At 41.4% G+C, this 13,951-nt stretch overlaps 2 protein-coding genes across 18 annotated transcripts in view; one reads left to right on the top strand and one right to left on the bottom strand.

Annotated features, from left to right (window-relative positions):
- Nucleotides 1–28: 28 nt before the first annotated feature.
- Nucleotides 29–7,835, bottom strand: TAF11 (TATA-box binding protein associated factor 11). Of its 3 annotated transcripts, XM_082345154.1 has the most exons (6): nucleotides 7,706–7,835; nucleotides 6,353–7,064; nucleotides 3,413–3,561; nucleotides 1,712–1,861; nucleotides 1,325–1,441; nucleotides 29–655 (listed from the first exon to the last, which is right to left on the bottom strand). In XM_082345154.1, the coding sequence occupies exons 2-6, from the start codon at nucleotides 6,521–6,523 to the stop codon at nucleotides 640–642; spliced, it is 603 nt and encodes a 200-aa protein (XP_082201280.1). In that variant the 5' UTR covers nucleotides 6,524–7,064; nucleotides 7,706–7,835; the 3' UTR covers nucleotides 29–639. The 3 variants fall into 3 exon arrangements, with proteins under 3 accessions (XP_082201280.1, XP_082201279.1, XP_082201281.1); XM_082345153.1 differs by lacking the exon at nucleotides 7,706–7,835 and having other exon boundaries at nucleotides 1,325–1,421; nucleotides 1,774–1,861; nucleotides 6,353–6,644; XM_082345155.1 differs by lacking the exons at nucleotides 1,325–1,441; nucleotides 7,706–7,835 and having other exon boundaries at nucleotides 1,774–1,861; nucleotides 6,353–7,046.
- Nucleotides 7,836–8,017: 182 nt separating this feature from the next.
- ANKS1A (ankyrin repeat and sterile alpha motif domain containing 1A) overlaps nucleotides 8,018–13,951 on the top strand; it is a 191,712-nt gene continuing 185,778 nt past the window's right edge. For 6 of the 15 annotated variants that reach the window (XM_082345037.1, XM_082345048.1, XM_082345049.1 and 3 more), the window contains exon 1: nucleotides 8,019–8,330. In XM_082345037.1, the coding sequence (XP_082201163.1) occupies nucleotides 8,128–8,330 (203 nt within the window). In that variant the 5' untranslated portion in view covers nucleotides 8,019–8,127. Of the gene's footprint in view, nucleotides 8,331–13,951 lie in introns of all 15 variants that reach the window. The other 9 variants (XM_082345047.1, XM_082345038.1, XM_082345051.1 and 6 more) reach the window with 3 other exon arrangements.

Here is a 13,951-nt window from a genome sequence, read left to right on the forward strand (position 1 = left end):
TGCTTGACAGAAAATGAACGCACACATGGCAAGTTGGAAAACAGTTTAATGATCACTCACCAAAATGTTTACAAGGACAGGCTATTCCACTACTCCTGCTGTCACCGTGTCCTTCACGGTAGAGTATCACAAGTCAAAAGTTTCTGATTGTTTCATTTACTTAAAACCAACTTCAGGCTTCAATGTGAAACCGTCAAACCGTCTTGGAAGGGTTTTCTTTCTGAAAGCAGCATTCCTGTCCAGAAGATGCTTAAGCCTCATCAACCTTTCTTCTTCCAACTAGCCAGTAATAGTTAAATGCCTCAAAATGCCCTCAGAGGTCCCAATATTTAGTCAAGGCAAGTATGAAACAGGCTGCATGCCTTCAAGGTGTAATGAACATCAGAGTTTTGAGAAAGACATTAAAGCATCATGGAATCCTTCGAGGACCGAGATACTAAAGCACCAGTGCAGAGAGTCTCATGCAATAGGAAGTCTGGAATGAGTACTTCTTCCTTCAGTACCAGGCCCTTCTAGACTTTGGTCTAGAAGAAGATGATTTTTTTGTGCTTCGAGTTGGGAATTTGCCCCTTCGACTTCAGCCTCCGAACAGCCTCCCTCATATGTTTGGGTTGTAGCGGTGGCATTTCTCCCCACTTCTCACACACATCCAGTGCTAAACAGAGGGCAAGGGGAGAGTTTCATTATCACACAAGAGCTTATGCATTATAATCCTTTTGAGTCCTGTAATTCTCATTAACTCTTCTTAAGCTTGCTAAAGAAATAAACCAAGACATTTTCCCTTCTTAAGAGAATGCTATAAAATGTATCATGTTAGCTTTAGTATATCCCACATCAGGTTTTATCATAGGCAACAGTTTAAAACATATCTTCTCCTTAAAAGAATAGGTATTTCACCAGCTAGAAATTAGCAATGGGCAGCAGCCGGGTTCTTTACTTGATGGACAGGGGGCAGTTCCCAGGGATCATAACATCAGGGACAACTACTCACCATACCACACTGGTCAGCCCCAGTGATTGCTTTTTTTGGTATCTTTACTTTTGGCAGCAGAAATGAGCAAAATCCATTGGAGGAAAATACAAAGTCTGTTTCTGTCACCCTGGGCTGAGGACAGGAATCAGGAGGGCAGATTTCCTAGGTGTTTCCAGGCCTTCCAGTATTGAAACTTTCAAGGAATAATGTTCATGCTCTCCTGAATGCAAGGCTCCCTTTCTAGTGTAAATGGAAACCACCACTGGTGCCTTAATAAGTCCCTCACTATAGATATTCTTGGAAATAAGACCACCACAGGCTCAATCCAGTATTTAGACCAACACCACTCACCTTCTTCTACCACCTCCCCGACGAAAACTTTGGAAATACCAGACATAGCAATAACAACATTCTGAGACACAGAGGTACCAGTGATGGACTGGATCAGCTTGAAAGAAGGACAAAAGACTGTGATTAAGGTAGTCAAGGACTGGCTTTGGAACACAGTACCCATAAGAGCTCTGCACTGAAAGAGTTCACTAAAGGCTGGATCTGAAATTGACACCAGTAAAACAAAAGGATTCAGGTGTATAATGGCCTATTCTATTTGTTGAGACCCTATCTCTAGAATACAAAATTACAACTGGTCAGATTATTGAGGGGCATGCTATTTTTATTTTCCTGCCTAAATGTTCCACCAACTTGCCTAACACCTCACTTCAAAATGCCAATGGATACAGCTGTTGAGTCTCATTCAGTTCACATAGCTCATGGAAATGAGTGTGGTAGTCCATCCTTACCCTTTTAATGGCTGCCTTAGGGAAAGCTGACCGGCGATACATTTCGTAACGGTTCAGCTGCTCCTCAGAAAAAGAAGAAACCAGGATTCTAGACAAAGATTCAGGTAATTAAGTTCACTTATAAGAATGAATACTTAAGATATATATTATTATGTCAATAAAAGCAAGTCTCAGATATCTAAAAAATAAAATTTTCAAGGGATCAATAGTATTAGGCTTAGTGTTTATGAGGAATGAAGAGAAAGCATTTCTACTCTTACGGAACTTGACAATAAGTGAAATGCAAGTTCCTTTCTTACTTCACTAAGAACAAAAACAACAATGTTGGGTCATTGAATCACACTATACAGGTTATGTTTTCAGCATTAGGCTCTCTCTCCCCATAAGGCTACCTCACTACACTTCACATTAAAGATAAAAATTTAATATGTAAATTTACATTCAAACCAGTAGTTTCCAACATTAACAGATTAAGGGGAAATTTTATAAAATATATGGAAAAGGGTTAATAATCTTAATATATAGTTAAATTTTCAAATAAATTAAAAGATGGCCATACCAATTTTAGAAAATGAGCAAAGGAAGTGAATAGGAAATTTACAAAATATACCAATGGCCAATATATAGAGAGGAAAAAAATTAAGCTTCAGTATTAACTAAAGAAATTAAAATGATGAACTAAAGCAAGATTAACATTTTTCATAAAACAGATAAAAAAGTATTAAAAAGCATGGTATTAGTGAGGATGGGAGGACACAAACTCATGCATGCTGGTAGACTGTGAGGTGGAACAACCTTTTTGGAGAATCTGGAAATACAAATGAAAATCCTTTGAAAATGTTCATACTGTTTAAACTACCAATTACACTTCTAGGAGTTTATTTTAGGAAGTAAATGGACAAGTATGCAAAGATGTGCTCAAGGATGTTGATCATAATGTTGTCAAAAGAGGAAGAAAAAAAACCCAGAACAACTACAGAAATAGGTTACATTATAGTTCATCCATATAATGGAATACAATGCAGCCATTAAAAATGATGATTTATGGGCATATTTACTGACATGAAAATATTTAGCTATATACTGATATATCAAACATTAAAGAATATATCTGAAAAGGTATATACCCAAATATATACCCTGGGTAAACTCTGGGTGGTGGAATTATAAGTAATTATTTTTTCTATTTTTCTGTATTTTCTGAATTATTTGCAATGAACCTATCCCATTTTTATAATCAGAAAACATAACAAAGCTATTTCCATTTTGAAGAAAATTATGACCTAGATGTATAATTATTGACATGGAAAACATTTACCATATATAATGTGGAAAACAGGTTACAAACAGTCTTTAACATCTTTGAAATTTTTAATTTAATTTTATTTATAGATATATATATGTAAAGAAAATATCTTGGTGAATATACATCAAAATATTAACAGTGTTTATTTTGGTGGTATGGTGATATTTTTATTTTTACTTATATTTTCTATACCATAACATAATGCAATATTAATTGCTTTATTTTCTTTTGAGTTTAAAAAAGAAAAGAAAAATTTAAGGACAAGAAAAATCTATTAACTTTGTGTGGTCAGGTTAGAGCCTTGAAAGGGGAAAGATCAGAAAAGTGACTTACTGCATCTTTTGAATCTCATCTTCATCCACTTTCTGCTTCTTCTCTTTCTTTTCTTTGGTATCTATTTTCAATTTTTTGGCTGCAGGAGTAAGTAATGATGAGTCTTCCCTTTCAACTGCTGTTAAATCTGAGATATCCTGACTCTTGAGCTAAGAAGACAAAAGAAACCCTTTATATATTTGGCCTACTTCCCAGACTTGGGTAAGGTAAGAAGACATCATTTCTCATTACAACACAACAAATCCACTTATTTCTGTAGTTTTTTGGTTCCAGGCATTGGCTGTACCATCAAAATATAAGCTACCCTGTCTCTCCTAAAGGAGTTTTTAGCCCAGCTGTAGAAAGAAAACCTACTAAATAGTCCAGTTTTCCAGGTTAGCTATGATCCTAGTTCCAGTCATCTGTTTACAAGGGCAATGTAGTGCCAAGGATCATGAAAACCACTCTCCCCCTGATCTCCTTCTTCTGACCTCATTCTTTAGAGGGGATGTCAGAAAAGTCCTCTCCACCCAGCCAGCTCTTCTTCCTCTAAATCTATAGATCTCTTTACTGATGATGATTCCATGTGGAAAGAATATTAAAAAGGAGGCACCGTCTCATCAAAGCAGTGTTTTTTTGAATTTGGGACTTTTAAGTGAGCTTCTCCCACATGTAGTGCTCTTTTCTTCCTAACTTTCAATACCACTGTATAATGCAAATATTTACTTCCCATTACTAGACTGAGAACTTTATTTATTTTTTAGTTCTTTTAATTAATTTATTTTTGGCTGCATTGGGTCTTTGTTGCTGCACGCGGTCTTTCTCTCGTTGCAGCAATTGGGGACTACTCCTTGTTGCGGTGCACGGGCTTCTCATTGCGGTGGCTTCTCTTGTTGCGGAGCACGGGCTCTAGGAACGCGGGCTTAGTAGTTGTGGCTCGTGGGCTCTAGAGCGCAGGCTCAATAGCTGTGGCACATGGGCTTAGTTCGTTGCTCCGCGGCATGTGGGATCTTCCCGGACCAGGGCTCGAACCTGTGTCCCCTGCACTGGCAGGCGGATTCTTAACCACTGCACCACCAGAGAATCCCCTAGACTGACAACTTTCTGAAGATAGGTTTGTCTCTTATTTATCTCTCCTCACATAAATATTTACCATTGTTTTACTCATTCTAGATGTTTAATATCTGTTTAATAATGACAACAAAAAAAATCCAAACTTCATCCCCTCCAACAATATAGAATCTAAGGATACAACAAACCTCATTAATGAGATTTAACTTCTGTTTCCTTAAAGAGAAACTCACATTTAAACTCATATAGGAATATGAGAAGTACGTGAGAGCGAAGGCAGTAAATCTTTAACAACCTTTTCAACTTCTTCTCTAGTTACTGATATATACAAATTTTCTAACTTCTTTGTGCTTCAATTTTGGTGATTTATATTATCCTTAAAAATGAGCCATTTTTCTTGAAGTTTCAAAATTACTTGGTCTAAACTTGAACATCAAATTTTCTTAAAGCTTAAAGATCTCCATATCAGTGCCTATAGCCCTTTCTTATTTCATAATGTTGTACAATTACATTTCAAATAACCAGGTCTTCATTTTATTGTTTATGTTTTTAAAGCATTAATTCATTAACATCTACTTTCATCCCGATTAATTCCTTGCTCCTACATTCTTCTGGTTTATTTTGTTCTTTTTCTGGTTTCTTGAGCTGGGTGCTTATTTTCAATATCTCTTGTTTGTTAGTAAAAATATGTAAGGTTATGAATTTTTCTTTAAATAAAATTTTGGTCAAATCCCATTGGATTTGATGTGGCATTCTCTTTTTAATTTCTTTAATCCAAAGGCTATTTAGAAACTAGTTTAAAATGTCCAGGTGTTAGTTTTTTGGAGGGAGTTGGAGTGGGAGAAAATTTTTGTTGTTAATTTCAGACTCTATTGCACTGTACTAACAGGATATGATCTGTTATGATTTCTACTTTTAAGAATTTATGCTTTTCTTTGTGGTCTGGTATATGATCAATTTAAAAAAGTGTTTCAGAAGCATCAAAAATTTTTTTTATCTTCTAGGTGCAAATTTCTGTATGTAGTGAGCTTTTTACTGGACTAAGCTAATTATTACTTAAATCCTTTCTGTCCTTGAGATCTGTTTTAAAAGTTCCTTCTTAAAGTAGTTTTGTCACATTTTTCTTTTTCTAAAAGTTCTTAACTTTATATATTTTGATACAACTTTATGCTCTGAAAGGCTGTTTCCATTTAATCCAATGTCTTCACCCATGCTCTCACACTTACATTCAAACAGGAATTATAGCTCTAAGACCCCAAGATTCTACCTTTAGAAATGGAACCTAGAGAACGCTGAGATTCTAGTATCCTGACTGATGCTCAGCGGAGCAACATTGCTGAATTCTTGGGATGGCACAATTGATAGGTTTGGTGCTATAGAGACCCTTGGACATTAGCACCCAGGTCACTGGTAGCAGTTAAATGTCCCAAGAGGATAATAACGTGACTAAATTAGTAACTACCTCAAAGTCTTCCTTTAACGACTCTGCAGCCTATAATGACAAAGTTACACTTAAGCAATATCTAAGAAACCATATTGGGGTGAAAGTGGTACTAGGAATCCTGGGTTCTAGCTTTTGCCCTAAGTTTCAGTGTCGATTGGCATTGACCTCAATTTCCTCACCAGGAAAACCAAGAGGCTATTTGAAATTCCCTTAGAAGTAGATTTAACGCCTAAGGGCAGGGATTAAAAATATTGACCCAGTGCTTGGGTCTCTGGAACTGAACCGGCTCTGAAGGTTTTGTCTCCTCTCTCCCCCCAAACCCGCGATGGCAGATCTAAAGGGTCATGGTGAGTTCGACTATCTTAGCTTGGGAGGGACCAACCAAGAAGCCTGTCAAGCAGCCAGTGACACAACTCCTCCGGCCTCATCAACACATCTCTCCCTACCTCGCCTTCTTCAGCCGAGGCCTCTTTCAATTCCCCATCTGCGTCTCCGTCAGTTTCCTCCGTGATTCCGTCCGTGTCAGTAACCCCCGGGCCCCCAGGAGCAGCGGCCGTCTCATCTGACTCCCCTGTCTCTCCACCTTTTTCCGTGGGCGACTCGCAGGCAACATCCATGGCGGCGAGAAGAAGATGGGAGTGGAGATCGCGGTGCCGTCAGACTCAGGAGCTCGGGACTCCGCGCAGCACCGCAGCCCAGGAGCTTACTTCCTGTCGTCGCGCTGCGATGACATCACCCATACCGCTCTTCCGAGGGGTCATTTAGAGGCGCGCCTAGAGGACTTCAGGGCTCTGTTTTACTTCTGATTTGGTGGCGGTGGGGAGAGGGAAAATTGAGGGCACGGAAAGCAGTTTGTGGATTTTCCACCTTGGGAAACCAGCATTTGTAAAGGAGAGCTTTGTTGTTTACTGAAGGGCTTCTTTTTCCTTTCCGTCTTTCTCAAAACGCAGTGTCAGTGAACTCCGTCCTTAATCCGCTTTCCTCAGAGTAAAGTTTGGGGACAGGAGAAAACTCAATTCCGTTGTTCGCCCTTGTTGTGGGATGCGGCTACCAGGCAAACGCAGGCAGGAACTCAATCTCTTACAGTTTAATTGGACAGAGACCTTGGGCTTGTGTTAACATTGAATTGCCAGCATTTCTCTTCTGTTCCTCAAGCACCTAAAAAGAAAGAAAATAGTCATACAGCTTGAACAGAATTTATCCAATGCATTATTAACTCCACAACTACTGAGCGTCTACTTCGAGCCAGGAACAGTCCTAGCACCACAAACAAAACAGGCGGTTTCTACGCAATTGTATGATTTTCCCAATTCACCAGGACTCAAGATTGGGGTCGGTTTTACAAATCTGACTTTTAATGTCACTTTGGTTAATGTCATCAAAAGTAAGAGGAAATAGGGCTTCCCTGGCGGTCCAGTGGTTAGAACTCCGCACCTCCACTGCAAGGGGAGCGGGTTCGATCTCTGATCCGGGAACTAGGATCCCGCATGCCTCGGGGGCGGCTAAAAAAAAAAAAAAAGTAAGGGGAAACAAATCCTACTGGGAGGGAGATATTTGCTCTGAGTGTTTGGCTTTAACGAGCCATTTCAGGGATTGGGAGCATGAAGTGCGGATATTTTCCTTTTAAAATTTTCCTCTCTTTCCTCATTGCGGTACGGAGGGCGGCATTTTACTCACGTCTTTATCACTCGGTTCCCACATCCATTACATATTTATGTGTTCAGAAGGAATGGCCTTGGAAATGTATGTGCGCGTTACCATATTTCTCTCTTTGTTTCTACACTGCCTGGATGAATTACCGTATTTTCTGTCCTGCGAGCTCCCAAAACCTTTGGAAAAGGAGCGCACTTCGGCAGGCGCAGACAGGTAAACCGCGTTTGTTCCCTTCCACTTATACAGCGGGCGACCCTGCGACGCTCTCCTCTTGACCTGGAAGGCCTATCTCTGTGCAGCGGGGTGCACTTGCGGCAGACCACAACCACCTGCTCCCGCTCGCTGAGCCCCGCCCAGCTAGGTGGGCAAGGGGGCGGGGCGCGGGGGGCGCTCTGACGCGTGACGCCGCATCCCGGAAGTGACGCGCTCCTGGGGGAAAAGGCGGGGGGAGGGGGGTGGTGTCCCGGCCGGTTTGGGGGGCGCGTTGCCCGGAGACCGAAAGTTTGCGAGCCAGAACAGGCTGGGCGGCGGTCCCGGAAAGGGGGTCCAGGGGGCGGCGGCCCTGGGGATGGGGAAGGAGCAGGAGCTGCTGGAGGCGGCCCGCACCGGACACCTCCCGGCCGTGGAGAAGCTGCTGTCCGGGAAGCGGCTCTCCTCAGGCTTCGGGGGCGGCGGCAGCGGGGGCTCAGGGGGAGGCAGCGGCGGCGGCGGCGGCGGCGGCGGCGGCGGTGGTCTTGGCTCCTCGAGCCATCCCCTCTCCAGCCTGCTCAGGTGGGTATCGCTCCGGGGCTGGGCAGCTGCCTGGAGACCCCCCTTCCCCTGCCCGTCTCCTGGGTCCCCAGAGAGATCGGGGCTCCGGAGGCCCTGGCGGGGTGGGTTTGCGGGGTGCCCCGGGGCTAGGGCAGGCGGCCCAAGGGGCGAGGGGCGCCAGTGCGGGTCCGCGCGGCGTCAGGCTCTCCTCGTCTCGCCTAACCCGGCAGCGAAGAATGGTGGGAGTGCCCAGGTGGCAGCCTCCGCCGCATGGCACAGCCGGGCTTCACCCTCGCCCGCTGTTGGGTGCCAGCTGTTGTATCTCACAAGCCACTTTAGAGCAGAAAATATGTATATTTTAAATCTCCCTCATTTCCTGCAGAAACTCCCACGCCTTGCAGAATCTCGCGGTTCCCCTGGAGGAAATTCTCTTGATTCCCTTCTTTTGGGAACTTGGAACCTTCCACCAGGCTCTGCAGGACGTGGCTTTTGTTGTTTATATTCAAATTGCCTCTGGGTTTATCACGCTCAAAGTGTTCTTCTTTGAGCCCCTCTTGTGCTTGAAGCTTAAATTCTGGTTCCTTGTAGTGAATCTCATTGGATTAGTCTGTTAAGTGGCATATGCAAGGTTCATCAGGGGGTTTATTCATCAAAAAATAAAGGTTTAGAAAGACTTGTTTAGGAAGCTGAGGGGTGCTTTAAACTTTTCCAAGGTCTGTTGTTAAAATAAACACTTGACTCTGGAGCTGTAAGGATTGAGAGAAAAAGGTCGTTTTTATGTGGCTTGGAGGGGGGATTGTAGGTGCTTTGTCAGTGTGAGTAAAATGTGTTGTTTCAGCAGCACTTTCATAGCCGGTTTTCTTTTCCTTCCTTGTTCTTTTGAGGTTTTTAAGAAGTGGAAGTTCATTTAGAAATGGCTTCATTCGCTTTTGTTCCCCATTAGTTTATGTAACTTCAATTTGAGTGAGCTTGGACCAAAAAAGCCCAAGGCTCTAATAAATTGTTAGGTATTAAGCACTGAGTGCAAACACAGGTCTATACAGGAAGATATTAAAAAGCAGTCTAAGAGAAGAACTCTCCCAGGGGGTTCTTTTGAGGAGACAAAAACCAGTACAATTTGGGGCAATTTCCAGCCCCTAGAAAAATGCTGTCACATAGTTAGTACCCAGGATTTGTTGAATAAATAAAAGTATCAATTAGGGAGTGATACATTTCTACATAAACTGATGGTGGTACTCACTGTTAGTAGTTCAGAGAAATGAGACATAACTGTGGGATGAGATGGAGATCAGGGCTTCCAGGAGGAGGGGGACTTCAGCTGAATTTGCAGGATGTGAGGATTTGGGTAGGTGAAGTACGGTGAGAGCGTTCCAAGTGGGCACACCATGATCAGGGGCACTGAGGTGGGAAAGGAGACTTATTTGGTGCCAGTAGGTCACTAGAAGAACTTTCTGTCTGGAGCCTTAAGAGGTTGGGTGTGATAAAAGGAGATAATAATAATGGATGGCTATACTTCCATCTTTCAGAGTGATTTAGTCTTTATGTTTATATTCCCAGTTCCTATATCAGTACCTGACACAGGTGTTCAATAAATGTACTTCGAATGCATAAATTGGGTTTTGAATCTTACCTGGACTACTTTGATATTCCTGCACTTCTGATGTCTGAGAGATGAGAGAAAGACCATACTGGTTTGGAGGTGCCTGTCTCTAATGAGCTGAATGCTACAGCATTTGGCTGTTTGCCAGAGATACCTTACCCACCCCCACCCCCCCTTAACTACCTTGTAGTTAAGCAAGACTAGAAAATCTTTGTTGATTTTCTTTTTTTTTTTTTTTTACTTTGGGCCTCATGTTAATAGGTCCAGTCTCTGTCATAAAGGGTGGATGTTGTCTCCACTCCCTTGTGTAAGAGAGCTGACTCCTTCTGACTTGCTCCTGTATCTGTTGTTGAGATGGTAGATGGCCTCAGAGCTGCCCCGGCCTCTCATCCCTGTGACTCCTAGGGGCAGGGAGGATCTGCAGGCACTAGTTACACTAGGTGTGTCATTAATTAGAGGTGACTCTGATTAAACTAGTGAAAGATTTCTGAGAAAATGAAACCATGCATTTAGATAATCCCTAGGTCAGCATGTCCTCCCGTTGTAGGTTTGGAAATAGTAGAGGGTAGGTCTCCTATGCCCACACACCCCACCTCAAGGACCCTGGGTTATTTAATGAGAGCCGTGGAATCGTAGCTTCAGATTTGGCCCTTGCATTAGCTGCCATATCCTACCCCACTAGTATTGTCAATTGCAGCCTACGTTTGTCCAGCTGTTTTGAGTGACCAAGTAAAGCAGGCAGGAATAGGAGCTTACAGCTGCAGTGGATATAAATGTTCTGGATCACAAGTATGTTTGTCTACTCATCTGTTTATGACCCAGCCCACCCCCCACCCCCATTCCACAAAGGCTTTGTGCTTATTCTTAAGCTACAAAATGCCTCCTCTCTCACCCATCCCTTTTCTCTTATACTGCTTGGGCTTAGGTCTTAACCTCTTAAAGCCCTCCCTAATGACCCTAATACACACAGATCTCTCAGGCTTCTACTTCTTTGGAACCCATTATCTGCAGTGAACAGTAGCGCATCAACTCATACTTTGCTTGCCTAGATTTCACAGTTTATTGCTTTACATATAGTAACTCTCACCAATTGAGAACATACTTGCTGAGAATCAGAAAGTCAGCAAAGAAGACTTGTACTAGGAAAAAAAGTTGTTATGAACTTCATGTCCTTCTGACCTTCGCTTATTTACTGTATACTTATTCAGAGGCAGTGCAGTATTACACTTCAGACCACTGGTTCTGGAGTCAGACTGCCTGGATTCACATTTCGCTGCTACCACTGACTAACTGCTTGACTTTCTGTAAATTACTCAACCACTCTGAGCCTCAATTTCTACATCTGTGAAATGGGGGGAATATTATCTGCTTTATAGGTATTGTCTTATGTAATGTGTGGAAGAAGCTCACCACAGTTTCTGGCACATTGTAAGCGCTCACTGTTAGGCTTCCCCAGTTCCGTTGAGCACGTACAGTTTAGCCATGCTGTACCTGCCACGTGCAAAGTGCCATGCCAGACACGTCTTAAATGCTGTTCTTTTACTCTTGGGTATCTGTTTTCCAAGCCACGGCAGATTAGAAACAGTAAATAAGGGAGAGGCCCAGCTCAGGCAGGCACACTAATGCCATTCACCCACCAAATGTTTACCCATCATCTGCTTTGTGCTAGGCCAATTGTTAGATGCACTGCAAAATTTATCTCAGGCCTGGCACATAGTAGGTAGTCTGTCAAAATTAGTCCTCTCCCAATACAAGGTCTGTTCCCTTGTAGTGTTTATAGTAGTATGGTATGTCTGTGTGACAGATTGACAAAATAAGAGAAAAAACAATAAAAGGCTAGCATAATTTTTCCCACCGCCAGTAATTTGAGACTATTAACATAGATGAATATAGCCCTACACACCTGGTTAGGCCCCAAGCATCACTGCACTATAGCTTAGTGCTGTAGTATCTGTTTATTGTGACTCTTAGCCAATCAAATAAAGATTAAATTACGTTCAGTATAGCTTGTTAATGAAAGTACAAAAAATTTTAGTTTTCTATCTAAAATGATTCAAATATAATATTTGTTATTTCAAAGGACAAGCAGTAGATTATCTAGAAAGCATAGTTATCTAAAATGCCTAGTCCTACAGAGGTTCTGAATAGCATGGATTTTACTTTATATAATACTGTCTCATTTTCTAATTGTTGAATGGTTGCCTTTATTCTGTAGCTTGAGACAGGCTCTGTATTAAACTTTTTTTTTAAACACAGTATTTTTCAGCCCTGGGCACATAGTAGGTCACTCACATTTTCATGTAATGGAGAGTTTAATATGTTTATGGCTATAGTGAAACTACTGATTTTCAGGAAGGCAACTTCTGTTTGAGAATACAGTAAGATTTGGATTAAAAGTGTTCTAACAACTAAGGGAAGAAAGTTCTGAGGAAAGGAAAAGTTAAAAGAAAACACAATTCATTAGCTTAAAACTATGAAGTGGATTCTGAGCTAAATACTGATATGTGTCAATGTGAATGATGTAAAGTGAAATGCACTCCTGAGGGTTCAGAAGCACAGAGAAACAGACCAAAGGTTGTAATTGAGGAATAGATTGTGTCATAGTCTAGGAAAGTTCTATACCTGATTTCTTAAGCATGAGAAGAGTGAATAAGAAAAGAAGCCAAGGAGGCTTGCTGGAGAAATCTGAAAATTTATAGACAGTAGCAATAAATTTGACTATAAACTAGATTTTTACTCTACTGTGGGTGGTGGGGAGATTATCCAAAGACAGTCATGAATTATCCAAAGACAGTCTTGAATTTCCCAAAGATATGAAAAGGTTCTGAAATAAAGAATGAAGAATGGAAAGTTTTGAAAATTGGATCCCATTTGGGGGACAATAACGGGTTCTCTCCAAATGTCGGAAGATATGACAAAGTTATTCATTGTTTTAAAGAAAGAGGATTCCTGATGTTTATTTAAGGAATTCATACTTGAAAAAAAAAAGTGATTACCCTAACCGTTCTATTGAAATGGCCCCCGAGAATGGATGTGTAGCTTGGAAATTATAGTGACATGACAGCTTTTTCTCATGCTGACCCTTTTACTTTTGCCCTCCTACCGTGCTAGATTTCTTTTGAATGTGCCTATTTTGAGCAAGATGATTTTAACATCCTGAGGAGTGTAACACTGACCATGTAAGGATGTAGAATGGGAGGCCTTAGGAGCAGGAACTCATGGATTTGTGTGATCTAAGTTCCTGCTCTTCTAAGAGAATGCAAAAACAAAACAACAACAACAAAAACCACAACTATTTACTAGGATAGCAGTTTTCTGGATCTTCCACTAAACCTTCTTAATTCATTAAAATTGGTTTTTAAAGAACTTCTTAAAATACTTCTTTAAGTATAATTTTATTGGGACGGCAACCCTTTTCCTTTCATTTGGAATTGCTGTACATTTTTGCTTTCTCAAAAGCAGAACGTGGTCCCCCTGTTAAAAAACAAAACAAAAAAGGTGGCATGCCTGGGAATGACTGCAGCGTGGTTACTTTATATCTAAACATCTAGAGCATGCCTCATGTTAAACTGAGTAAGGCATCTACTGGTAGTAAAAGATAATTTAACAGAAGTTTGTTAAGTCAGAGATCTCCCTTTTCCTTAATTCTCTGATTGAAGTTCAGTTTTGAAAAAAAAAATTTTTTTAAGAGAATCTATTTTATATATATAATTTATTTATTTGTTTATATTTTGGCTGCACCGGGTCTTAGTTGCAGCATGCAGAATCTTCGTTGTGGCATGAGGGATCTTTTTTAGTTGCAGCATGCAAACTCTTAGTTGTGGCATGCATGTGGGATCTACTTCCCTGACCAGGGATTGAACCTGGGCCCCCTGCATTGGGAGCACAGAGTCTTACCCACTGGACCACCAGGGAAGTCCCTGAAGTTCATTTTTGATTGTCTTAGTTACAAAAATTAGAGACGGGAAACAGTGAAACAATCCTGTGAAGAATTTGGTTTGTATCTAGTCAGCTTCAACAAGTTCACTTGTCCTGGGAGGTT

This window comes from Balaenoptera borealis, assembly GCF_965194805.1.
Source record: "Balaenoptera borealis genome assembly, chromosome: 12".
NCBI classification, from domain to species: domain Eukaryota; kingdom Metazoa; phylum Chordata; class Mammalia; order Artiodactyla; family Balaenopteridae; genus Balaenoptera; species Balaenoptera borealis.

Bases quoted from the DNA above. Each gene is read 5' to 3' on its own strand.
- TAF11 (XM_082345153.1), bottom strand. From the start codon at position 6,523: ATGGATGTTGCCTGCGAGTCGCCCACGGAAAAAGGTGGAGAGACAGGG. The intron at 3,562-6,352 runs GTAGGGAGAGAT...TTGTCTTCTTAG, and splicing joins CCTCGGCTGAAGAAGGCGAG to CTCAAGAGTCAGGATATCTC. The intron at 1,862-3,412 runs GTAAGTCACTTT...ATCTTTGTCTAG, and splicing joins GATGAGATTCAAAAGATGCA to AATCCTGGTTTCTTCTTTTT.